Source organism: Oncorhynchus kisutch, linkage group LG3, assembly GCF_002021735.2.
Source record: "Oncorhynchus kisutch isolate 150728-3 linkage group LG3, Okis_V2, whole genome shotgun sequence".
Classification (NCBI taxonomy): Eukaryota; Metazoa; Chordata; class Actinopteri; order Salmoniformes; family Salmonidae; genus Oncorhynchus; species Oncorhynchus kisutch.
Genome location: NC_034176.2, coordinates 56,552,017 through 56,578,651, shown reverse-complemented (window position 1 = coordinate 56,578,651; position 26,635 = coordinate 56,552,017). Strand labels below are relative to the sequence as shown.

At 43.6% G+C, this 26,635-nt stretch overlaps 1 protein-coding gene across 1 annotated transcript; it reads right to left on the bottom strand.

The window, feature by feature from the left end:
• Positions 1–94: 94 nt before the first annotated feature.
• On the bottom strand, positions 95–26,386 carry LOC109885753 (low choriolytic enzyme). The gene is made up of 10 exons (XM_020477563.2): positions 26,259–26,386; positions 26,070–26,160; positions 9,172–9,178; positions 8,980–9,054; positions 8,740–8,886; positions 8,518–8,635; positions 7,551–7,729; positions 834–915; positions 525–649; positions 95–267 (listed from the first exon to the last, which is right to left on the bottom strand). Coding segments are annotated over exons 2-10 (813 nt in total). The 5' UTR covers positions 26,148–26,160; positions 26,259–26,386; the 3' UTR covers positions 95–265.
• Positions 26,387–26,635: the final 249 nt, after the last annotated feature.

Sequence of the window (26,635 nt, the reverse complement as noted above, 5' to 3'; positions counted from 1 at the left end):
GGTAAAAAATTATTGTCTACTTATGTAATACTTGTTTAAAGCATTAGAATACTTATATTTGGAGAACTGAATTGAAAGGAAGGATCAATACAGATTAAGCTTTTGATTTCAGTTGATCAGATGTTTATTGGGATTTATTAGAGGTTGCAGTCTTGATGTTTTGAGGCAAATTACATTCTAACAGTTCTACCACTAGAGGTCACTCTACTCCTTCAGCGGAATGATCTTGAGTCCATCGGAAGTGAGACCACAGGTATCCAACTGTTTCTGTTGGGGGAAAATGATAATTTTGTTGATTATTTAATCATACACATAAAGCTATGTCCATTGTAATATATCCTCCCACCCTCAATGTCACAATTCTCACAGTTATTAAGCTCTAGATATATTCAAGCTATATTAGCTCTGGGGAAGAGGCATCCAGGAGGTTGTAATGAGGATGTATGATCCATTCCAGCAGCCTTGACCTAGATTGAATCATCCAAACACAAGTACAGTAAGTTGTTCAGTGTGACAGTACTCACAGCAGCCATACAGCCTGTTCAGCCTGTCAATGTCGTTCTTGCTCATCTGAGTGGCCTCGCCGAAAGACACGTTGCTGTCGGGGATGGGCTCCATGGTGGGGTGGTTGTTCTTGGAGAAGGCGTACCTGTAACCACACCAAATCACAATGCAACACAATTTAGGCCTACTCAACAATGTCACTGCTGAAGGTACAATATAGCTTGGGCTGAATGAAAGCTCACAGGGATGGATGGTGTATTAGCACTTGCAATACAATAGGTGTCCACTCCAGACATATTTGTAATGATTATAAAGACATCATAGCTGACCTGTGGTACTGCATGACAGAGTTGTAGTCATAGGAAGTTCCCTGGTTCAGGGTGGCAATCTTTTCGAATGCGTACTTATACTCTGGAAAAACACAAGACAAAATGTTCACAGAGTTGATAGGCTGTGTTTCAATCTACTTCATGAGCAAGGTCAGGAAGGGGATTTGATTAAGATGGCCCTGGTGCCCAGGTCTAAAGTGATTGCATTCATTTTGGAAACGGGCTGCCTCTACTCTGGCCAATGGCGTTTTGGGCTCAAATCAAAAGTCAAGCATGTTAAGCATGTGGAGTAATGTAGGATTCTGTGTTTTAACATGCAAATGTGCTTGCTTTTAGTAAAAACGTTTTGGGCTCTATTCAGTCCGTATTGCGGAAGTTCAGCATTACAGCATAATTTAAATGTAAAGGCAATATTCCTGTGTTAGCGGAGACTGGATTCACATATGTCGGCTCAATCCGAAATTACCTTGACATTTCTATCAATCAATCTATTATGCTTCAGCTACACAGATTGAATAGAGGCCAAGATCTGCCTTCCCAATGAAAAGTAGTTTGACAAGTCAAACATATATTTTATGGAAAAGAGACCTAGGCCTATGTTTCTGAACGATGCATCATGCTGCCTTGTTGACAATAAGTCAAGAGGCTCAGATTATGGTTAGATTTCAGCAGGTCACGCCTCCCCACCGATTATCCATTATATTGACCAGATAGGCTACTCCATTGGCCATTCTTAACTCTAGCTACGGTAGGGATTTGAGGTTAGGGTTAAGGCTAAACTCAGGAGTTAGATTAAAGGGTTAAGGTTAGGGGACGGGGTAGCTAACATGCTAAGAAGTTGCAAATTAGCTAAATATAAGTAAGTAGTTGAAAAGTTGCTAAAATGCTAAAGTTGTCCGTGAGGAGATTCAAACATGCAACCTTTGGGTTGCTAGACGTTCGCGTTACACACCCACCCCATCCACCCGACCAAACACCCTCTTTTCGTTTTTGCATTAAGTACCTTCTATCTTATGTAACCACACCAAACACAACATATCATACTAATTTGAGTGTCCCTGATTTGCATATGTTATTATATTTGCATATGTTACACCTAGTCTATGAGACCAGGCTGCCATTCTAGCCAATGAGAAGGCAGATACAAGTGTAACAGAGACAACTCTGATATAAAGTGTTTTTTCTCAAAGTTGCCAGGATGTCATGTGTCCTACGTATATCATTACACTAATAACAACCTAAACATTACACAACTTCTATTTGCTCAAATAAGCCACGCATAGCAAATAAGAAATTACATTTTTTGTTAACCAAATTCGACACTCATTGACCTCCATATAAGAACTCGCCACATGCAGGAGAAGACCCTTCTCTTCCTCTCTGGCCTCCCTGACCGGCTTCATCCAGTAACGTGACTGGCCAAAGCCTGGTGCAACCCAGGCTAGCTTAATTGAATCCCCTCATTTGTAGAAAAGGCCATTCCTTTCAGCCAATCAGCATGTTCCGAATGGAAATTTGGACTCTGGCCCATCCCACTGTAGGTCAGAGTGGTTATCTTGTCAGCAGATAAAGAGGGAAGTGGCAAAAAAGGATCAAAGTTGTTGATGAAGATAAGTAGTCTAATAATCCCTCGTTTCTTTTTGGAGTATGTTTCATCAGCAATTAAGTGTTTTTGGGAGCTCCAGCCACCCTAGTCATAGACTGTTCTCTTTGCTACCGCACGGCAAGCAGTACAGAAACGCCAAGTCGAGGTCCAAAAGGCTTCTGAACAGTTTCTACCCCCAAGCAATAAGACTGCTGAACAGCCAATCAAATGGCTACCTGGACTATTTGCATTGACCCCCCCCCCCCCCCATTTTTTTTTACACTGCTGCTACTCACTGTTCATTATCTATTATGCATGCATAGTCACTTTACCCCTACCTACATGTACAGTACCAGTAAAATGATTGGACACTACTCATTCAAGGGGTTTTCTTTATTTTTACTATTTTATACATTGTAGAATAATAGTGAAGACATCAACACTATGAAATAAAGCATATGGAAACATGTAGTGACCCAAAAAAGTGTTAAACAAATCAAAATACATGTTATATTTTAGATTCTTCAAAGTAGCCACCCTTTGCCTTGATGACAGCTTTGCACGCTCTTTGCATTAATCTCAACCAGCTTCCTGATAAATGCTTTTCCAACAGTCTTGAAGGAGTTCCCACATATGCTGAGCACTTGTTGGCTGCTTTTCCTTCACTCTGCGGTCCAACTCATCCCAAACCATCTCAATTGGGTTGAGTTGGGTGATTTTGGAGGCCAGGTCAGCTGATGCAGCACTCCATCACTCTCATTCTTGGTCAAATAGCCCTTACACAGCCTGGAGGTGTGTTGGGTCATTGTCCTGTTGAAAAACAAATGATAGTCCCACTATGCGCAACCCTGATGGGATGGCGTATCGCTGCAGAATGCTGTGGTAGCCATGCTGGTTAAGTGTCCCTCACATTCTAAATAAATCACTGACAGTGTCACCAGCAAAGCACACCCCACACCATCACACCACCTCCTCCATGTTTGACGGTGAGAACCACACATGCAGAGATTATCCGTTCACCTACTCTGCGTCTCACAAAGACACAGCGGTTGGAAACAAAAATCTCAAATTTGGACTCATCAGACCAAAGGACAGATTTCCCCCGGTCTAATGTCCATTACTCGTGTGTGATGGCCCAAGCAAGTCTCTTCTTCTTATTGGTGTCCTTTAGTAGTGGTTTCTTTGCAGCAATTCGACCATGAAGGTCTGATTCAAGCAATCTCCTCTGAACAGTTGATGTTGAGATGTGTCTGTTACTTGAACTCTGTGAAGCATTTATTTGGGCTGCAATTACTGAGGCTGGTAACTTCAAATCAAATCACAGTTTATTCGTCACCTGTGCCGAATACAACAGATGTAGACTTTACAGTGAAATGCTTACTTACAGGCCCTAACCAATAGTGCAAAAAAGGTATTAGGTGAACAATAGGTAAGTAAAGAAATAAAAACAACAGTAAAAAGACAGAAAAACAGTAGCGAGGCTATAAAAGTACATACAGAGACCGGTTAGTCAGGCTGATTGAGGTAGTATGTACATGTAGATATGGTTAAAGTGACTATGCATATATGATGAACAGAGAGTAGCAGTAGTGTAAAGAGGGGTTGGCGGGTGCTGGGTGGCGGGACACAATGCAGATAGCCCGGTTAGCCAATGTGCGGGAGCACTGGTTAGTCGGGCCAATTGAGGTAGGATGTACATATGTACATGAATGTATAGTTAAACTGACTGTGCATATATGATAAACAGAGTAGCAGCAGCGTAAAAGAGGGGTTGAGGGGAGGTACACAATGCAAATAGTCTGGGTAGTCATTTGATTACCTGTTCAGGAGTCTAATGGCTTGGGGGTAAAAACTGTTGAGAAGCCTTTTTTTCCTAGACTTGGCACTCTGGTACCGCTTCCCATGAGGTAGTAGAGAGAACCGTCTATGACTGGGGTGGCTGGGGTCTTTGACAATTTTTAGGGCTTCCTCTGACACCACCAGTGTGGAGGTCCAGGATGGCCTTCCCTTCCCGTCAATAAAAAGCTGTATCTCACAATGGAATGCTGTATCTTTGGACACTGTGCTATCTAACCTCCAAACAAGCTTCAATGCCATACAACACTCCTTCCGTGGCCTCCAACTGCTCTTAAACGCTAGTAAAACCAAATGCATGCTTTTCAACCGGTCGCTGCCTGCACCTGCATGCCCGACTAGCATCACCACCCTGGATGGTTCCGACCTAGAATATGTGGACGTCTATAAGTACCTAGGTGTCTGGCTAGACTGCAAACTCTCCTTCCAGACTCATATCAAACATCTCCAATCGAAAATCAAATCAAGAGTCGGCTTTCTATTCCGCAACAAAGCCTCCTTCACTCAAGCCGCCAAGCTTACCCTAGTAAAACTGACTATCCTACCGATCCTCGACTTCGGCGATGTCATCTACAAAATGGCTTCCAACACTCTACTCAGCAAACTGGATGCAGTCTATCACAGTGCCATCCGTTTTGTCACTAAAGCACCTTATACTACCCACCACTGCGACTTGTATGCTCTAGTCGGCTGGCCCTCGCTACATATTCGTCGCCAGACCCACTGGCTCCAGGTCATCTACAAGTCTATGCTAGGTAAAGCTCCGCCTTATCTCAGCTCACTGGTCACGATGGCAACACCCATCCGTAGCACGCGCTCCAGCAGGTGTATCTCACTGATCATCCCAAAAGCCAACACCTCATTTGGCCGCCTTTCGTTCCAGTACTCTGCTGCCTGTGACTGGAACGAATTGCAAAAATCGCTGAAGTTGGAGACTTTTATCTCCCTCACCAACTTCAAACATCAGCTATCTGAGCAGCTAACCGATCGCTGCAGCTGTACATAGTCTATTGGTAAATAGCCCACCCTTTTAACCTACCTCATCCCCATACTGTTTTTATTTATTTACTTTTCTGCTCTTCTGCACACCAATATCTCTACCTGTACATGACCATCTGATCTTTTATCACTCCAGTGTTAATCTGCAACATTGTAATTATTTGCCTACCTCCTCATGCCTTTTGCACACATTGTATATAGACCCCCCCTTCGTTTTCTACTGTGTTATTGACTTGTTAATTGTTTACTCTTTGTTGTATGCTCACACTGCTATGATTTATCTTGGCCAGGTCGCAGTTGCAAATGAGAACTTGTTCTCAACTAGCCTACCTGGTTAAATAAAGGTGAAATTAAAAAATTAAAAAAAATAAAAAATCTTGCAATTTCTTGGCTTGCAACTTCTCACAACTTCAATAAAGCAGGGCCTATCATCAATGAATAGGCTAGGATATTCTACATGCAACAGACCGAAGACTGAACACACGCTCCCATCATTAGCAAAGAGAAAGAGCAGGTGAACCAGCGTGAGGGAGAGTGGAAGGGGGCAAGCAGAAAGAACCATGCGCATGTCATGGTAATTTGTATCTCGCAATGTCTTGTCTTGAATGCCTCGTAAATTCACCAAAGTACTCTTAAGTTCATGTCTTTCTTTGCGGTTGAGATTGGGAACCTATCTGGGATAGCTGAAGCCAAATTGCTAGGTGGCTAGTAGTATTACGGCGAAACAATAACAAAGAAAATGATTGAATACATTACCATTATTATTTACAAAAGGCCAAATCTGAGCTTCAGTGGCCTGCCCACCATTATCCAATGAGGTTGCAGGGCTGCACAACAGCTCAGTGGACACAAGGGGGGGGTGAGAGAGAGAGAGATATGACATGGTGCACATATCTGCACATATGTGACATAGGATGCAATTTTCGGGTCCCACTTTTGGCTCCTGAGTGCTACTTTAAGAACTGAACTCTTAGAAAAAAGGGTTCTTCCGCTATCCCCATTGGAGAACCCTTTTTGGTTCCAGGTAGGACACTTTTTGTTCCCGGTAGAACTCTTTTGGGTTCCATGTAGAACCCTCTGTGGAAAGTGTTCTACGTGGAACTCAAAAGGGTTCTGCCTGGAACCTAAAAAGGTTCTTCAAAGGGTTATCCTATGGGGACAGCCGAAGAACCCTTTTAGATTCTAGATTGCACCTTTTTTCCTAAGAGTGTACTGGCTAAAAACTATACAATAGTACCTTCATCAATAAGTGCATCGATGATGTCATCCCCACAGTGACTGTACGTACCCCAACCAGAAGCCATGCATTACAGGCAACATTTGCACTGAGCTAATGGGTAGACCTGCCACTTTCAAGGTGCGGACACTAATAGGAAATCCCGCTATGCCCTCCGACAAACCATCAAGCAAAGCTTCAATACAGGACTAAGATTGAATCCTACAACACCAGCTCTGACGCTAGTCAGATGTGGCAGGGCTTGCAAACCATTACGGACTACTAAGGGAAGCCCAGCCGCGAGATACCCAGTTGACCTAAATTACTTCTATGCGCGCTTTGAGGCAAGTAACACTGAAGCATGCATGAGAGTACCAACTGTTCCAGATGACTGTGTGATCACGCTCTCCATAGCCGATATGAGTAAGAGCTTTAAACAGGTCAACATTCACAAGGTTGCGGTGCCAGAGGGATAACCAGGACGTGTACTCGGAGCATGCGCTGACCAACTGGCAAGTGTCTTCACTGACATTTTCTGTAATACCTACATGTTTCAAACAGACCAGCATAGTCCCTATGCCCAAGAACACCAAGATAACCTGCCTAAATGACTACCGACCCATATCACTCACGTCTGTAGCCATGAAGTGCTTTGAAAGGCTGGTCATGGGAAAGGCCTGATCACAGACAGCGAAAGACTGTTCATTTGAAAGGCTTGATCACAGATAATGATGAGACAGCCTATAAGAAGAAGGTCAGAGACCTGGCAGTGTGGTGACACGGCTTCAGCAGCTACCTGTGTACTAAACAGAAATGAACAACAACTGTAATATCATCTATAGGCCTCAAATTTGGAGTCTATAGATTACACTAATGTTACAGCTGGACAAACAAAAAGTAAAAGTAGGCATACTGACAAGTCATGTGCAACCCCAATGAAGTCACACATTGAAAACCCCAGTGTCTATTGTTAGACTTATCAGTGAGATAGAGGCACTCCATTTCTTATCATTAGAAATGAATGTCAGTGAAAGGGAAACAGAATAAAGGCATGGAATCAAACCATCAATGATGTTCTCCCAGACGACACGGATGTGGTTGTCACGGTCGCTGCGGGTCTGCTCGTGGTTAAAGCCCAGGGCGTGGAGGAGCTCATGCTGGACGGTGCTGTGGTACAGGCAGCCCTGACGGGCCAGAGACACAGTCTGGGCATTACCCCGACGGCCAACATAAGAGTAGCACCTGGGAAGAAGAGCAGAGGAGGGTCAAGGTGCCCCAATCCAATGCCAGAAGTAGGGCCTTCCCTAATCATCTAGTTTATTGTAAAGGTTTTAGGAAACCTCAGGGTAATGGGTTCATAAGAGATGAATGGTGGTGGGGATCACCTGACAGTGCAGGTTTGCAAAACCAATAATTGTATGGATTATCTTCAAAGGGAAATTCAATTAACTATGTGTTGATGTGACGTTATAATTGTTTAAGGATGTTATTGAAATTCTAGTGCTGATGATATAATGCAGCGGAGGATCAAGGTAGACTAATTAAATCCAATGTCAGAAAAGATCCTAATTGTGTATGTAGTCAGTTCTGTTATGCTGCGTTCATAAGCAAGTGGGAGGTGGGAATTTACCAGTTGTGAGGTCATGAATACCAGTTGGGGATGCATTTACAGGCTTTGAACTCGTTGAGAAACCCTGATTGGCTAATGGCCAACAACTTGTGTAAACCATAAACTAAAAGTGCAGCTATCGTGCTTGTAAACTAATTATAGCGTTCAAAAACCATATTCATAGATTGCTTTTTACAAATAAGGTTTTGTCGTCTCCACTTCCCACTTGGTTATGAACGCAGCATAACGTTCAGAAAACTTCAGGCTAATGAAAGATAAAGGTAAATCATGAAGGATAAAGGAAACGGGCATGTTTGCAAAAACAATTATTGTATGGATGATATTCGAAGGGAAATTCAATGAATAATGTGTTGATGTAATATTCTAATTGTTTAACGATGTTATTTAAATTCAGGCTCACCCGCTGCGATTCTCAATGCTGAGGTAGTCCCTCTCATTCTGGCGCTGGAAGAAGCGGATGCAGGTGGTTTCGGCGAAGGAGTCAAGACCCCGCAGGATGATGGCTACTTCGCGGGATGCTGTTGTAGAGATCAAATGAACAACAACCGATAGTGAAAGTGTTGCATCGCTTGTGCAATATCTCAACATATGAAATGAAATGTACACGAAAGTGAACACTTACAGAAGTGATTGGCAATGATGTAGGGCACCCAGATGTTTCCGTCACTGTACTTTTGCCACAGACACCCGCGGGCGGTGCAGGGGTCAGCGTTCTTCTCCGAGGGCATGGCAATGTCTCCCATCAGAGTAGGCTCATCGGCTTCGGGGGCTTGAGAATAGAACACGTAGAACAGGTTACTCTGAGGGTTAGGGGGAAAAAATGCTCTTTAATCCTTGAGCATTGAACAAAGTGCCAACTTACTGAGATCTCTGTTGGCTCTGGCCAGCAGCTCACCAACAGAGAGCTCAGCCAAAGCGTCTTCCTCAGCAACATTCTCTGTAAAAAAAGAACATCGGATCCGTTAAGTCTGCTAAATCATGACATGACATTGTTAATATTTGTCATATGGTTGGAAATGTGTGATAGTGCCAAAATAGTTTTAGTTCATCTCACCTTTAGACTTCGGGGAACAACATGAAATAAGACAGACAATGACAAAGTAGAATACAAATGAAATGAATGTAAAGTGTATGAACTTTATAAAGAACACACAGCATGAATATATAAAAGTTTTTTTTAAGGTCACAGCAGGGATGGACAAAAATGACAGAATACAATTACAAAATACCCTAAAGACCAACCAAATAAATTACAACAAACATTTGCATTATTTTAGCAAGTAGCCCCTTAATGGTTACAGAAATGTTTTACTTGCTATGACTGTGATTGTGTTTTTTTTATCTGCCTTAATTCAATCCACTACCTGTAAGTTGCTCTGCATAAGAGTGTCCGCTAAATAATTCAAATGTAAATGTACAAATGAACAACTGAAAAGCAAACTGTATTTGTATTGGCCTTGTTTCAGGGCAAAGCTCATAAGAATAATACTAGGTATGCTTTGCAAGTGTTCATTTCTACGTCAACATGAACATTTTGGCCATTTAACAGACATCCCACAATATAGTGTCATCCCAAGCAAACCAAAACTGGCTCTGTGCAAGTTCTCATAACGCAAAAACTGTCCAGTTGTGCTGATAATTATAGAATGTTTGTATAAATCACTCACCTGATGTTGCCAGAACGTTCCTAGAACGCATTTTGTCTGTTGTGTAAAGGTTCCCAGAATGTTTTATTAGGATGTGGGTACAGTCTGGTGAGAAGATTTTTGGAACATCACAAAAGATATGTTATTTTGCAGCTGTGCTGACATTCAGATCATGTTCATATCAGGGTGCACAAAACATTCCTTTGATGTTGCAAGAATGTTAACAGAACAGCCTTTCTGAGCTCTTTAAAGGTTAATCAGATTGTGGGAACCGTGTGGGTACATTACAAAATATACTCAGTTGTGATAATATTCATGCAATGTTTAAGTTAGATTGCACAAGACATTCCTATAAGGTTGTACGAATGTTGAAGGAACACCTGTTGTTTAAATGTTCTTAGAATATTTAATTAAGTTATGGGAGTTGTCTGGGATGTTTACTTTAAGGATTCAGTCTTTATACATTCCGACCAGCAAAATAAAGTTAGGAAACCGTTTGAACCCCAAAAATATAATGGTTTATATGATTCGTTTCTGTTCCTTTTTAAACCTCTGAAGTATATATAGTTTTACATTTAGCTCAACATTATATTTCTTCACCAATCAGTGCGGATAGAGCAGCTTGCTGGAGCGGCCAAGCTATAGTTGTTTACATGCATTGGACAGACAAGTGTAGGGTGTAAGATGCGGCTGCAATTTTGCAGGTTGGGAGAGAGCAAGAGAGGGTGGAGGAGGTGTGAAACATGATAACGATAGTATCCTTAACTAGCATTAAAAACGTAAATCCATTCTTCTCTAATTAAATATCTCTCTCCCTAATTTCTGAATCACACTTGTAATGTCAGTAGGCTACAGTAGCCTATGCTTCAGAGGGGGAGGGGAAGGTAGCCTACACACACACCCACTGGCAAAGATTTTCAGCTGGTAGGCAGACAATGGAATATGTTTTTGAGTGACAAGAGTAAGGGCTTTGTTGTGTTTTTTGTGGGACTGGAAAAAAATGCTAGAAACGGAAAATAACGCTATTACCTGTTTTCCATGCTTTTAAAATAATGGTTTTGTTCCAAAACAGTATACAGTTGTGGCCAAAAGTTTTGAGAATGACACAAATATTAATTTTCACAAAGTCTGCTGCCTCAGTTTGTATGATGGCAATTTGCATATACTCCAGAATATTATGAAGAGTGATCAGATTAATTGCAATTCATTGCAAAGTCCCTCTTTGCCATGCAAATGAACTGAATCTCCCAAAAACATTTCCACAGCATTTCAGCCCTGCCACAAAAGGACCAGCTGACATCATGTCAGTGATTCTCTCGTTAACACAGGTGTAAGTGTTGACGATGACAAGGATTAAGATCAATTTCATGCTGATTGAGTTCGAATAACAGACTGGAAGCTTCAAAAGAAAGGTGGTGCTTGGAATCATTGTTCTTCCTCTGTCATCCATGGTTACCTGCAAGGAAACATGTGCCGTCATCATTGCTTTGCACAAAAAGGGCCAGTAAGATTGCACCTAAATCAACCATTTATCGTATCATCAAGAACTTCAAGGAGAGCGGTTCAATTGTTGTGAAGAAGGCTTCAGGGTTCCTTAGAAATTCCAGGAAGCACCAGGACCGCCTCCTAAAGTTGATTCAGCTGCGGGATCGGGGCACCACCAGTACAGAGCTTGCTCAGGAATGGCAGCAGGCAGGTGTGGGTGCATCTGAACGCACAGTGAAGTGAAGACTTTTGGAGGATGGCCTGGTGTCAAGAAGGGCAGCAAAGAAACCACTTCTCTCCAGGAAAAACATCAGGGACAGACTGATATTCTGCAAAAGGTACAGGGTTTGGACTGCTGATGACTCTGGTAAAGTCATTTTCTCTGATGAATCCCCGTTCTGATTGTTTGGGGCATCCGGAAAAAAGCCTGTTTGGAGAAGACAAGGTGAGCGCTACCATCAGTCCTGTGTCATGTCAACAGTAAAGCATCCTGAGACCATTCATGTGTGGGGTTGCTTCTCAGCCAAGGGAGTGGGCTCACTCACACTATTGCCTAAGAACACAGCCTCGAATAAAGAATGGTACCAACACATCCTCAGAGAGCAACTTCTCCCAACCAGCCAGGAACAGTTTGGTGACGAACAATGTATTTTCCAGCATGATGGAGCACCTTGCCATAAGGTAAAAGTGATAACTAAGTAGCTCAGGGAACAAAACATCGATATTTTGGGTCCATGGCCAGGAAACTCCCCAGACCTTAATCCCATTGAGAACTTGTGGTCAATCCTCTGGAGGCTATCTAAAGACACTGAAGCAGCAAACTTTGTGGAAAATAATATTTGTGTCATTCTCAAAACTTTTAGATCACTTGCATTCCAGGTTGTGATTCTGTTCCTCTGAAAATGTCTTTCTGTTACGGTTTTCTGTTCTGATCCCTGAACCGGATAATAGTGTACAATAGAAGGCTATACCCTTGTCTATTGCCTACACTAACCATGGTACTGTGTGATGACAAGGGCAAGTATTGCACCATGAGTAGGGTTCAAACTGTTACGGCTTGGTCTGCGCTCTGCTCGAAAATGATTTCATTAAACAACATGCCTTTTTTTATATTATCAACTGTTACTAATGGTCCTCAGCAAGGAAACAAATCAAGTTAAACCAAACAATGTAATTAAATTGAATGATAATGTGGGCAATACAGCTGAAGGGAACTAACAGTAAATTGGCAGTTGAATATGCGTGGTTAGGCCTACAGAGAGTCAATATTGACAGTGGCTAATATTTAATATGATAGAAATATGAAACAAAGGAACTCAGGGTAGCCTATAAATAAGACATTCGAGAGTGCCCATCCCTACAAGTTAAAAGGTCATTCAATAAAAAATATGCATAATGGCACAGCATTTAAAACATTTTACTGTGGGAAAGTTGATATGTTGATATGTATCATTTCTACATTTCTCTGGTAGAATCGGGAAGTTACAATTTCTTCTGTATCTTCTGCTCATAGTGTACCACACAGTCTAGCAATCATAGTGAATGCAGATACCATCTGCTAGATAGATGGGGGTGCCCACAAACTTGGATAATTGTTTACTTCAAACGACCAACACAATAATCTCAGAACTTCTCTTGGCAATATATATATTTTTTTATGTTTATTTTCCACTAACGTTTGTCATCATGCCGGTGTGGTGTTCTGTGTCTGGCAGTGCTAATTCCCAGAGGTGTGGACTCGAGTCACATGACTTGGACTTGGACCTGACATGACTTGCATCTTGACTTTGACTTTAACACCAATGACTCGTGACTTGAGCCTTTTGACTCGACCTGACTTGATACCCTCCCCCAAGCCCAAATATTATAAATAATGCTATTTAAAAAAGTGTGCAGCACATCAACTCTTCATTTAACGGATTACAGTTTGAATCCGACAGCAGCCAATCAAATTGTGCCAGCTGAGAAAAAGTTGTGTGTGGCAGTGCAGAGGAACGTCGGCAGGTGAATTCAGATGGAGCCCTTGGAAAGATGATACCCCAAATTATTATTTTTGGATATAAAGACGACGCTGTATCAACAACAAAACTAATTGCACCTTGCAAACATGCCAGAAGAAAATTACAGATGGAGGCCAACAATTTCCAACTTTGTTTGACATTTGAAGCTGCGAAAGACGGTAAGTCGTAGCTAATATAGACAACAGCTATATAATTTATAACTTTACTAGTGTAGCATGTAGGCTAATGTAACGTTAAAACAATGAGCCTCCACACAGTCAGCCAGTGCGGGAACGTGATCATTGCACCCAAGTGTCATGCCCTGGTCTTAGTATTTTGTGTTTTCTTTATTATTTTGATCAGGCCAGGGTGTGACATGGGTTAATTTATGTGGTGTGTTTTGTCTAGGGATTTGTTGTAGGTTGTGGGATAGTGGTTAGTGGGGTTGTCTAGAATAGTCTATGGCTGCCTGGAGTGGTTCTCAATCAGAGGCAGGTGTTTATCGTTGTCTCTGATTGGGAACCATATTTAGGCAGCCATATTCTTTGAGTGTTTCGTGGGTGATTGTTCCTGTCTCTGTGTTTGTTTGCACCAGATAGCCTCAGTCACTTTGGATTTTCTTTTTTCATTGTTTTGGAAGAGAAGAGAACGAGCGCCATTCTCCTTGCGGAGATGGTGCTAAATACATCAACACGGTCGGTCCCTGGGATTGGGCTGGCCAATACGATTCGTTTTGCTTGGAAGGAAAAGGAGTTGGAGCCTTTAGGACGGGAAACTTTTGGAAGGATAATATTGATGGGGATTCTAAAGCTGACGGTGAAGGACGTGTTTTGTTTCCAAGGCAACTCGTTGGAGGGAGCATACGACGTGGCACTATATACAGAGGAGAAACACGATGATATCCTGAGAAGGGCAAGAGCAGTGGGAGGCGAGAGGCCGATGAGCCACTATGAAATAACAAGCCTGGCGAAGAATAACTTTAGGGTTGTAACGGTCAACATTTACAACCCATACGTTAAGGATGAAGAGGTGAGGGCCTTTCTGGGGAGATACATGGATAACGTCTCCTCAGCAAGGCACCTCAAAGACTCCCTTGGGTTTTGGAATGGGAGGAGAGGCTTCCAGGCCCTCCTCAGAGAGGACCCAAAGGGACATGGTGGCTACCTCCATCCTCCTGCTATGTTCTCCCTAGGGGCTGACAGGGGGACGTTGTTTTATACACGTCAGCCCCCATTTTGCAGGCGCTGTATGGCCTACGGCCACATATTCGCCTCGTGCAGCACAAGAAAATGCAGATTTTGTGGATCTGAGGAACACGAGGCGAAGGATTGTGACAAGCCTAAGGCGTGCCACGGGTGTGGCTCGTCAGCACACCTGTGGCGGGGGTGCCCGGCTCGTCAGAGGTCATATGCGTCTGCGGCTGGGGGGGGAGCAGGAGCGGGGGATGGGGGAAGAAGAGGGGGGGAAGGAAGCAAGCCTCATGACCAGAGTACAGGTCCAGAGGGGAAGGCCGCAAGGAAGGAGGAGGAGCAAGAAGCGGCGGATGGAAGAGAGAAGGAAACGGAAGGCACGGGAGTAGGAGAACCAGGAAAAGCGGCGGAAGAAGGCAACCGAGTGGAGGAGCATGAGAGAGAAGAAAGCGAGGGAGGAGTGTTGGAGAAGGAGACGGTGGAAGAGCAAGTGGACTGGGGGGAAAGTGCCCTGGTGGAAGAGATGAGGGGTATGGTGGAGGAGCTGGTGGGGGGGGGAGGGTGGTATCTCTCCACTACCGCCATCACCAAAGAAGAGAATGAAGAGGAGGGTGCGATTGGCCGACAGTGAGAGGGAGGGGATGGCCAAGAGAGTGATGGGGGTGGGAGAAACCTCTGGGTTGCTGCTGGTTTCCCCAGGCCCTCAACTTCTGTTGGGTGGGGACACACCTAACAAGACTCAGGACTGGGTACAGGAGGAGGTGGGGAGTTTTTTGTTTGGGGACTCAGCCTCCCCGATTTTTTTCCAATCCAGCTGCAGCACTGGGGAGGGGGAGGATTGTGGGGGTAGACCCAGGGTGCAGGGCACCCCGGAGCCAAACACTATTCCTGCATCCTGGGTTGGTGAGATGGAGGAAGTGGGGGGGATGTCGGGAGTACGGATGGTGTTTTCACCGGTAGATATGGAGCAGGGGAGCATCGGGTGAGTCTCCTGGTTTTGTTTTTTTCTGTCTGGGTTTAGAATTTGAGTGTATTACATGATTTTATTTGATTCTTTCATGGGGTCTAATTTTACTTTTGTTACTTTAAATGTAAGGGGTTTAAGGGATTTTGTTAAGAGGAGGGCGGTTTTTAGTTATTTGGAGGGTGTGGGGTTTGATTTTTGTTTTTTACAGGAGGTTCACCTGAGGGATGGAGGGGATGTTAGTAGGTTTAAGAGGGAGTGGGACAAGGGGGAGTCGGTTTGGGGTATTGGGGGGGTGCACTCATCGGGGGTAGGGATTTTGTGTGGGCACAGGGAGGTAAAAGTGGAGGATTCTTTTGTGGTAATGCAGGGGAGGGTTATAGGGGTGGATGTCACGATAAGGGATTGTAAATTTAGATTAGTGGTGGTGTATGGGCCACAGGTGGTGGCAGACAGGAGGGAGATGGTGGACTGTCTGACGCCCCTGTGTGTCACAAATAGGAAATTAGTGATAGGGGGGGATTTTAATACAGATTTAGGAATAGGGGGGGATAGCAGTGCAGGCGCCATTACCAGGCTAATGGCTTGCCATGGTCTGGTTGATGGTGGTCTGCACACTACTCCGAAAATGGCCGGTCCTACATGGCGCAACTCCAGGGGGGTTGAGCGGAGGCTCGACTATATTTTTGTACCCAGGTCTTTGGGTAAGTTGTCTGGGCGGCTGTTGCCTGTTTTCTTTTCGGATCACGACGGGGTGCTCCTGCAGGTGGGGTCTCCAGTCTGCCTCTTTGGTAGGGGGTACTGGAAGTTAGATCGGGATGTGCTGGAGGAGCAGGCTTTTGTTGACAGGTTTTATGATTTCTTTTGGAGGCTTGAAGGCCTCCGGTCCATGTGCGAGGGGGTGTTAGAGTGGTGGGAATTAGTTAAGGTGAGGATTAGGGCTTTTATAATAGGGTATTGCAAGAGGAAAAAAAGGGAGGAGAGGAGGGAGGTGGATCGTATCCAAAGGTTAATTGAACTCGAGTATGAGGCAGGCAACCTCGGCGGGTCGTTTGACTGGGAGAGATCCGCTACCCTAAAGGCGCAGCTCAGGGAGTTGCAGGAGCGGAAGGCTCGAGCTTTCCTGGAGCGTGCGCATAGTGGCTTTCTAGAACACAATGAGACTTGTTCCGCTATGTTCTTTAAGTCGGTTAGGGCCAGACAGAGTAGGAAGGTAATGCATGGCATTAGGGAAGAAAATGGTAGTATAGTTAGAGAACCAGAGGATATGGTCAGGGTGACAACTGATCATTTCCAAGGTTTATTTAAGGAAAGGGAAATAGATGTAGAGCAGGGAAATGTGTTTTTAGAACACTTGTCCAGGCGGTTGCCGGAGGACATTAGAGAAGTGATGGAGGCCCAGATTTCACTAGAAGAGGTTGAGAGCGCTCTTAGGAGGATGGGAAAAGGGAAGGTGCCTGGGATGGATGGGCTGCCGGCTGAGTTTTATCTCAAGTTTTGGGGTATACTTGGACCAGTGGTCCTCGAAGTCTTGAAGGCCATCCTTGAGACGGGGGTCCCGGGGGGATCAATGGCTGTTGGTGTGCTGTCACTTTTATATAAGAATGGGGAAGTAACAGACCTTGGCAACTGGCGGCCATTGACCATGCTGTGCGTAGATTACAAGCTACTTGCAAAGGTTTTAGCAGACCGGTTGCGCACAGCCCTTCCCTACGTCGTTCATGAGGATCAGACGTGCGGGGTAGAGGGCCGCTCTATTAGATGGAACCTACAGTTAATCAGGGACTCCATCGCTTGGGTTGAAGATAGAGGACTGCCTTTAATGGTAGCAGCGCTAGATCAGGCGAAAGCCTTTGATCGCGTGAATAGATCCTTTTTATTCAGAGTGTTAGGTCGATTAGGATTTGGGGAGAAGTTCATAGGATGGATTCGTACATTATATGTCGGAGCGGGGTGCCGAGTTAGTGTAAATAGTCACTTGGGTGACGTTTTTGACCTCTCGTCTGGGGTCAGGCAGGGGTGCCCACTCTCGGCTCTCCTCTTCGTTCTGTACATGGAGCCTCTGGGGGCTGCCATTAGGGCAGACACAGGGGTGGAAGGCTTGTTGATCCCTGGAAGTGGTGGGCTGCGTGTTAAGATGACGCAGTACGCCGACGACACTTCCTTGCTGCTGTGCAAGGACTCGTGCCTGACAAGGTCCCTTGCCATCTTTGGGGATTTCACCCGAGCGTCGGGAGCGGTTCTGAACCATGCAAAGTCTTCCGTCAAGTTTTTCGGTAGATGGCGCGGTAGAACGGATGTGCCCGGGGGGTTATCTCTCTGTGAGGGGGCCCTGAGGATTCTCGGGGTCCATTTTGAGACCTCCGGCTCAGCGACGCTGAACTGGAACATGCGTATCGCAGTGGTACAGAGGAAGCTAGCAATGTGGAAGGCTAGGTATTTGTCTTTTATGGGCAAAGTCCTGGTCCTAAAGGTGGATGTGTTGCCGTCTCTTTTGTATTTGGCGTACATCTACCCATTGCCGGCTTGTCTGAGGAGGCCTCTAGTGAGGCTTGTGTTTCAGTTCATGTGGAGTGGCAGGTGCGAGTGGGTCGCCAGGGCGCGCATGATCTGTCCCATCGGGGAGGGAGGTAGGGGGGTACCACATTTCCCCCTCAAGCTGGACACAATTTTTGTTTCTTTCTTGTTAACGGAGCTTGCTCATCCAGTGATACACCCATCCGGTTACCTCCTGCGGGTGTTCTTCTCATATCAGGCGAGAAGCATAATGGTGTGGTCTAACACGGGTCCTCGGGCAGAACAGCTGCCGTGGCACTTTGGTCATGCGGCCAAGTGGCTGCGTGCGCACCCTGAGGTTGAAGTTGCCCGAGTAGGTTTAGATCACAGGCACCTGTACGAGGAGGCCAGAAAGGCAGGGAGTCCGGTGCCTGTAGTGGGCATCTCGGAAGTGGTCTGGGAGGGAGTGCAGACGCGGGGTCTGGACAACAGGCTCAAGGACCTGAATTGGTTGAGCCTCCATAGGTGCTTGCCGGTACGTTCCATCATGTACCGGTATAGTTTGGTGCAATCCCCCACCTGTCCAAGATCCTCTTGTGGCAGGGAGGAGACTGTGCGCCATGTCTTTTGGGACTGTGCCTTTGCCGGAGTAGTATGGTCTAGGGCACGGGTGTTGTTAGGTTTGGTAAGGGGGGATTTTGTATTGACGTGGGCCAGGTTAGAGAGAGGTGTAGGGAGAGCGAGAGGGACGGATAGGGACAGGTTTCTGCTCTGGCTTCTCATGAGTCTCTTTAAACGGGGGCTGTGGGAAGCCAGGCAGAACATGGTGAAGACAGGGAGAGATTGGGGGGTGGAAGGGATAGTGAGGAGGGTGGAAGGAGATTTGAGGGGGAGGATGAAGAGGGAGGAGAGGAAGTGGGGGCAGCATGCTGCTCGGGAGAGGTGGAAGGGGGGTTTAGGGCTGGGTGTCATTTAGATTTGTAAGGGGATAGATTAGGGATGGGGAGATAGGGAAAGGTATTTTGTAGGGTGACGGGAGGGAAGATGCTCCCCTGAGGTTTTGTTTGGGGTTTATGTTTAGTTAAATTAGTTAAATTAAAATACCATTATTTGAGTATGTATGAAAATTATGAGTTGTAAAGAATGAATGGTATTGAAGATAATAAATTATTTTTTATTAAAAAAAAAAGATAAACCAAAGTGACTGAGCCTTTCTTTTTTCCTTGTTTTGGAAGAGAAGAGAACTAGCGCCATTCTCCTTGCGGAGATGGTGCAAAATAGATCAACACGGTCGGTCCCTGGGATTGGGCTGGCCAACACGATTCGGTTTGCTTGGAAGGAAAAGGAGTTGGAGCCTTTAGGACGGGAAACTTTTGGAAGGATAATACTGATGGGGATTCTAAAGCTGACGGTGAAGGACGTGTTTTGTTTCCAAGGCAACTCGTTGGAGGGAGCATACGACGTGGCACTATATACAGAGGAGAAACATGATATCCTGAGAAGGGCAAGAGCAGTGGGAGGTGAGAGGCCGATGAGCCACTATGAAATAACAAGCCTGGCGAAGAACAACTTTAGGGTTGTAACTGTCAACATTTACAACCCATACGTTAAGGACGAAGAGGTGAGGGCCTTTCTGGGGAGATACATGGATAATGTCTCCTCAGCAAGGCACCTCAAAGACTCCCTTGGGTTTTGGAATGGGAGGAGAGGAGAGACTGTGCGCCATGTCTTTTGGGACTGTGCCTTTGCCGGAGTAGTATGGGCTAGGGCACGGGTGTTGTTAGGTTTGATAAGGGGGGATTTTGTATTGACGTGGGCCAGGTTAGAGAGAGGTGTAGGGAGAGCGAGAGGGACGGATAGGGACAGGTTTCTGCTCTGGCTTCTCATGAGTCTCTTTAAACGGGGGCTGTGGGAAGCCAGGCAGAACATGGTGAAGACAGGGAGAGATTGGGGGGTGGAAGGGATAGTGAGGAGGGTGGAAGGAGATTTGAGGGGGAGGATGAAGAGGGAGGAGAGAAAGTGGGGGCAGCATGCTGCTCGGGAGAGGTGGAAGGGGGGTTTAGGGCTGGGTGTCATTTAGATTTGTAAGGGGATAGATTAGGGACGGGGAGATAGGGAAAGGTAGTTTGTAGGGTGACGGGGAGGGAAGATGCTCCCTTGAGGTTTTGTTTGGGGTTTTTGTTTAGTTAAATTAGTTCAATTAAAATACCATTATTTGAGTATGTATGAGAATGAGTTGTAAAGAATGAATGGTATTGAAGATAATTTATTATTTTTTATAAAAATAAAAAAAATAGGCTGTTTAGGTTTTTTCACGGTTATTGTTTTTGTATACTGTTCGTGTTTTCATCTTTATTAAAGATGTATACAAATAACCACGCTGCATTTTGGTCCGATCCCTGCTACACCTCCTCTTCAGAGGAAGAGGAGAAAGAAAACCGTAACACCAAGATTGAGCTACAACTGGCTAGGCAGTTGGTAGCCTGCCAGTGGCTTGAGGCTGACCACCAATCCAAACTCATCTTTCGGCATGTCCAGCCCAGCTATTATCTCAGCCAATCATAACTAGCGGGAAGGTTCCAGTCTTTTTCCGGAGCTGAACCAACTAGGCTCGTAATTTAACAATTGTATTCTTATTTACAGATGGCATACAAGTTTGCCAAAAAATGCATTTTGATTTAAAAAAGAAAATATATATATATTAAGTTCAAATGCCTCTCCTGTGAAGTAGTTACACACGACATACACATAGTTTCCTGAAACGGTCACATATTGCCATGGCTATATACTGAAAAAGATGTAAGAGACCTTCCCTGGTGGTGCAGAGGCTGAAAGACCTGGCTTGGGAAAGAAACCTCACATGTGCAGATTGTCAACGTATGTGCAAAAAATATGATTGTGTTTGTATGATGTAAAAAATGTATATATAGGCAAGTCAGTTGAGACAAATTCTTATTTACAATGACGGCCTACCCCGGACGACACTGGGCCGATTGTCTGCCTTCCTATGGGACTCCCAATCACAGCCGGATGTGATACAACCTGGATTTGAATCTGGGACTGTAGTGACACATCTTGCACTGAGATGCTGTGCCTTAGACCACTGCACAACTTGGGAGCCCAAATTATGCTGTTCAAATGTCCTATGAATTAAATAAGCTGCAGATTGTCAACATGTAAGTTATTTTTTTTTAATGAAAACTTAATGGGGATGTATTCCACAGTGGTGGAAAAAGTACCCAATTTTCATACTTGAGTAAAAGTAAAGATACCTTCAAATAAATGACTCAAGTAAAAGTGAAAATCACCCAGTAAAATATTACTTGAGTAAAATACTATAAGTATTTGGTTTTAAATGTATCAAAAGTAAAAGTATAAATCATTTAATCAAACTAAATGACTCAAGTTTTTATATTTACAGATAGCCAAGGGCACAGTTCAACACTCAGACATAATTTACCAACAAAGCATTTGTGTTTAATGAGTCTGTCAGATCAGAGGCAGTAGGGATGACCATGGGTGTTTTCTTGATAAGTGTGCGAATTCCTGCCCTGCTAAGCATTCAAAATGTAACACGTACTTTTGGGTGTCAGGGAAAATGTAAGGAGTAAAAAGTACGTTATTTTCTTTGGGAATGTATTGGAGTAAATGTAAAAGTTGTCAAAAAATATAAATAGTCAAGTAATGTATAGATGCCCCAAAAAACTACTTAAGTAGTACTTTAAAGTATTTTTACTTAAGTACTTTACACCACTGATATTCCAACAAGCTTTAAGGAGCTACAAATTTGAATGCTGAGAATGCTGTGGTAAATATAACATTTTCTAAATGTTCTGAAGACATCCGAGACAAAGTCAAATGTATATTGCGTGAACATCAATAGAATATTATGTTAAACCTAAAACAAATATGCTATGAACATCATAAAAACAGCATTACTTTTTTTGCACCCTTTAAAAAAAATGTAACCTTTATTTAACCAGGAAAAGCCCATTGAGACCCAGAGTCTCTTTTTCAAGAGAGACCTGGCCAAGGAGGCAGCAACAATCAATACATTACAGAATTAAAACATACAACAATACAATACAACAACATGATCCAGCCTAAAAAAAAAAGCATTTACACTCCTCCGTTACAGCGTCTCCCTAAAATAAACATTGTATAATCATCCGCACAACTGAACAGTTTTTGTGTTTTGGGTGCATATATTTTGTGATGTTCCCATAATGTTCCGACCAGACTGTTCCCACAACCTAAAGATATATTCTGGAAACCTTTAAAGAACAGACAAAATGTGTTCCGAGAACAGTCTTGTAACATCAGGGGAATGTTTTTTGCACTAAAATAAACATTGTAGAATGACTCGCACAACTGAACAGTTTTTGTGATTTGGGAACCTATCTCCTGTCACAACTTCACATTATTCCCACAACCTAAAGAGATGTTTTTTGTCGATTTTTTTAAAATATTTTTACCCCCTTTTTCGATTTTGTCTCATCGCTGCAACTCTCCAACGGCTCGGGAGGCAAAGGTTGAGTCATGGTTCCTCTGAAACATGACTCAACTAACCGTGCTTCTCAACTAACCGTGCTTCTTCCGCTTAACGGAAGTCAGCCGCATCAATGTGTAGGAGGATACACCGTTCAACTGACGGCCGAGGTCAGCCTGCAGGCGCCTGGCTGGCCACAGTGAGTCACTAGAGCACGATGAGCCAAGTAAAGCCCCCCCCCCCCGGCCAAACCCTCCCCTAACGCGGACGACGCTGTGCCAATTGTGCGTCACCCTATGGGACTCCCGATCATGGTCAGTTGTGATACACCCCGGGATCCGACCTGGGGTCTTTAGTGACGTCTCTAACACTGTGATGCTGCGCCACTCGGGAGGCATTTTAGGAACTTTAAAAAAACATACAAAAATGTGTTCTGGGAATGTTCTTAACACCAGGTGAATGTTTTTTGTACACTAAAAGAAAATCCTCCACACAACTGGACAGTTTTTGTGTTTTGGGAACATGTCTTTTCTGATGTCCCCACAATGTTCCCACCAGACTGTTCCCACAACCTAAAGATATATTCTGGGAAACCTTTAAAGAACAGACTAAATGTGTTCTGGGAACGTTCTTGTAAAATCAGGTGAATGTTATTTGCACTAAAATATACATGGTAAAATGATTCGCACAACTGGACAGTTTATTATGTTTTGGAAACATATGTCCCCACAATGTTCCCACCAGACTGTCACCACAACCTAATGAAACATTCTGTGAACCATTAAAGAACAAAATGTGTTCGTAGAACATTCTTGCAACATCAGGTGAATGTTTTATACAACCAGTGTATAATCATCAGCACGACTGTACAGTTTATTTGACGTGGCCTAAAAAATGTTCTGGGAACTTTTACAGAACCAAATTTTGTTTGCTGGAAAAACCTTACTGGAACATAGTGTTATTAGATTACCTGGAAACCTAATGAGACATTTTGGGGAATGTTTTGTCATTGATGTTACAGATGTTGTGCACAATATTTTAGTGAATGTTAGAGCATTCCAAGGACATTTGATTTAAAACATAAAAATACATTTTTTAAATTATCAAAAGCATTATTTTAATGTTTTTGTGATGTTATCATGCTAATGTTAGATAAAACCCTAACTAGAATTTAATAGGAATCTTAAGATAATGTTCTGTAAATGTTCCCGGTTTGCGGGGATCAGACTTTGGATACCAACGCAGGCTGAAAGGGGGTCACTAAATTGTGAACCACTACAAAAACCATTTTTTCTAGAAAAGTATTTAGGCTTTTTTAAAATAAAAACGGTAGCTCTCGAAAGTATTTTGTTACAAAATACATTGGATTGTTCAGGTAAATTAAATATACAGTGCCTTCGGAAAGTATTCAAACCCTTTGACTTTTTCCACATTTCGTTACATTACAGCCATATTCTAAAATGGATTAAATATTTTTTTTACTCATCAATCTACACACAATACCCCATAATGACAAAGCAAAAACATGTATTTTTTGCAAATAAAAAAATGTATAAACTGAAAATTCACATTTACGTAAGTTTTCAGACCCATTCAGACCCTTCAGACTCAGTACTTTGTTAAAGTGCCTTTGGCAGCGATTACAGCCTCGAGTCTTGTTGGGTATGACGCTGCAAGCTTGGCACACCTGTATTTGGGGAGTTTCTCCCATTCTTCTCCGTAGATCCTCTCAAGCTCAGGTTTTCAGGTCTCTCCAGAGATGTTCGATCGGGTTCAAGTTCAGACTCTGGCTTGGCCACTCAAGGACATTCAGATACTTGTCCCAAAGCCACTCCTGCATTGTCCTGGCTGTGTGCTTAGGGTTGTTGTCCTGTTGGAAGGTGAACATTCACCCCCGTCTGAGGTCCTGAGCTCTCTGGAGCATGTTTTCATCAAGGATCTCTCTGTACTTTGCTAAGTTCACCTTTGCCTCGATCCTGACAAGTCTCCCAGTCCTTGCTGCTGAAAAACATCCCCACAGCATGATGCTGCCACCACCACCCTTCGCCGTAGGGATGGTGCCAGGTTTCCTCCAGATGTGATGCATGGCATTAAAGCCAAAGGGTTCAATCTTGGTTTCATCAGACAGGAGAATCTTATTTCTCATGGTCTGAGAATCTTTAGGTGCCTTTTGGCAAACTCCAAGTGGGCTGTCAGGTGCCTTTTACTGAGGAGTGGCTTGCGTCTGGCCACTCTACCATAAGGGCCTGAGACTTACATTTCCCTCACTAACTTTAAACATCAGCTATCTGAGCAGCTAACCGATCGCTGCAGCTGTACATAGTCCGTCTGTAAAGAGCCCATCCAATCTACCTACCTCATCCCCATATTGTTTTTATTTACTTTCTGCTCTTTTGCACACAAGTATCACTACTTGCACATCATCATCTGCTCATCTATCACTCCAGTGTTAATCTGCTAAATTGTAATTACCTCGCTACTATGGCCTATTTATTGCTTTGCCTCCTCACGCCATTTGCACACACTGTATATAGACTTTATTTTTTTTCTATTGTGTTATTGACTGTACGCTTGTTTATTCCATGTGTAACTCTGTGTTGTTTGTGTCGCACTGCTTTGATTTATCTTGGCCAGGTTGCAGTTGTAAATGAGAACTTGTTCTCAACTAGCTTGAGAACAAGAGAACAACTAGCTAAATAAAGGTGAAATAAAAATAAAAAAAATAAAAAAATTGGTGGAGTGGTGCAGAGATGGTTGTCCTTCTGGAAGGTTCTCCCATCTTCACAGAGAAACTCTAAAGCTCTGTCAGAGTGACCATCGGGTTCTTGGTCACCTCCCTGATCAAGCCCCTTCTTCCCTGATTGCTCAGGTTGGCCGGGCGTGGGCAACTCTAGGAAGAATCTTGGTGGTTACAAACTTCTTCCATTTAAGAAGGATGGAGGCCACTGTGTTCTTAGGGACCTTCAATGCTGCAGAACATTTTTGGTACCCTTCCCCAGATCTGTGCCTCAACACAATCGTGTCTTGGAGCTCTACGGTCAATTCCTTCGACTTCATGATTGGTGATTGGTGATTGGTGATTGGTTTTTGCTCTGACATGCACTGTCAACTTTGGAACCTTAGACAGGTGTGTGCATTTCCAAATCATGTCCAATCAATTGAATTTACCACAGGTGGACTCCAATCAAGTTGTAGAAACATCTCAAGGATGATCAATGGAAAAAGAATGCAGCTGCGCTCAATTTCGAGTCTCATAGTAAAGGGACTGAATGCTTATGTAAATAAGGTATTTCTGTTTTTTATTTTGAATACATTTCCCAAAATTTCTAAAAACCTGTTTTCACTTTGTCATTATGGGGTATTGCGTGTAGATTGCTGAGAAAATAATATTTAATCAATTTTAGAATAAGGCTGTAACGTAATAAAAAGGGGAAAAAGTAATTGGGTCTGAATACTTTCCGAAGGCACTGTATATTACAAAATACTCAAAGGTAATGGAAATACTGTACGTATTTCAAATGCATTTAACAGAAATACTGCCATTCTCTGGGTCCCAGTAGGTCTCAGTGTTCCTTGGGTCCCAGTAGGTCCCAGTGTTACTTTGGATATGCATTGACTGTTCGATCGTTTAGCAAAGCAGTCATTCTTATGGCATGGTAGCTTCGTATCCGGTGTCACTCACCTCAGTCAGTTCCTCAGCCCAAGCAGAGGACACCAACATCAGAGCCAGGAGACCCACAGTGAACTTGAACACAAACATGGCAGCAAAAGGACTGTAGGATAAATACAAACACACAGGGAAAATCATTAAAAGAAAGACATAATGTTAGTAATTGAAGCTCACTCACACAATACATAGCACATTGCTTACCTCAGAGCTCTGAGAAAGTATGAGTGAAATGGCAGTAGTTATGGTTGTTTTTTTATACTTTGTCCTCAGGCATATATACACGTAGATAACGGACCCCCAGATAAGGGAATATGAGCACAAAAATAGGCTGACAGTTGAGGACATTAGGTGGGAATTCTGCAGGAAATCCTTGAAACCGGTGTGAAACATGACATGTGTGAGGTGTGGATGTCAACTTTTTGTGTTCCTATGTTCGACCTTGAGGACTTCAAACCAGGTGCCTTTTTTCATATTCCGAAATAGTAGTTATACTTTGAGGTGTACGGTTGTTTTTTTTCTCAAAAAGTTGTTGGATCTTTTTCGTAATTTTCTCATTGAACAGAATACAACTTATATTT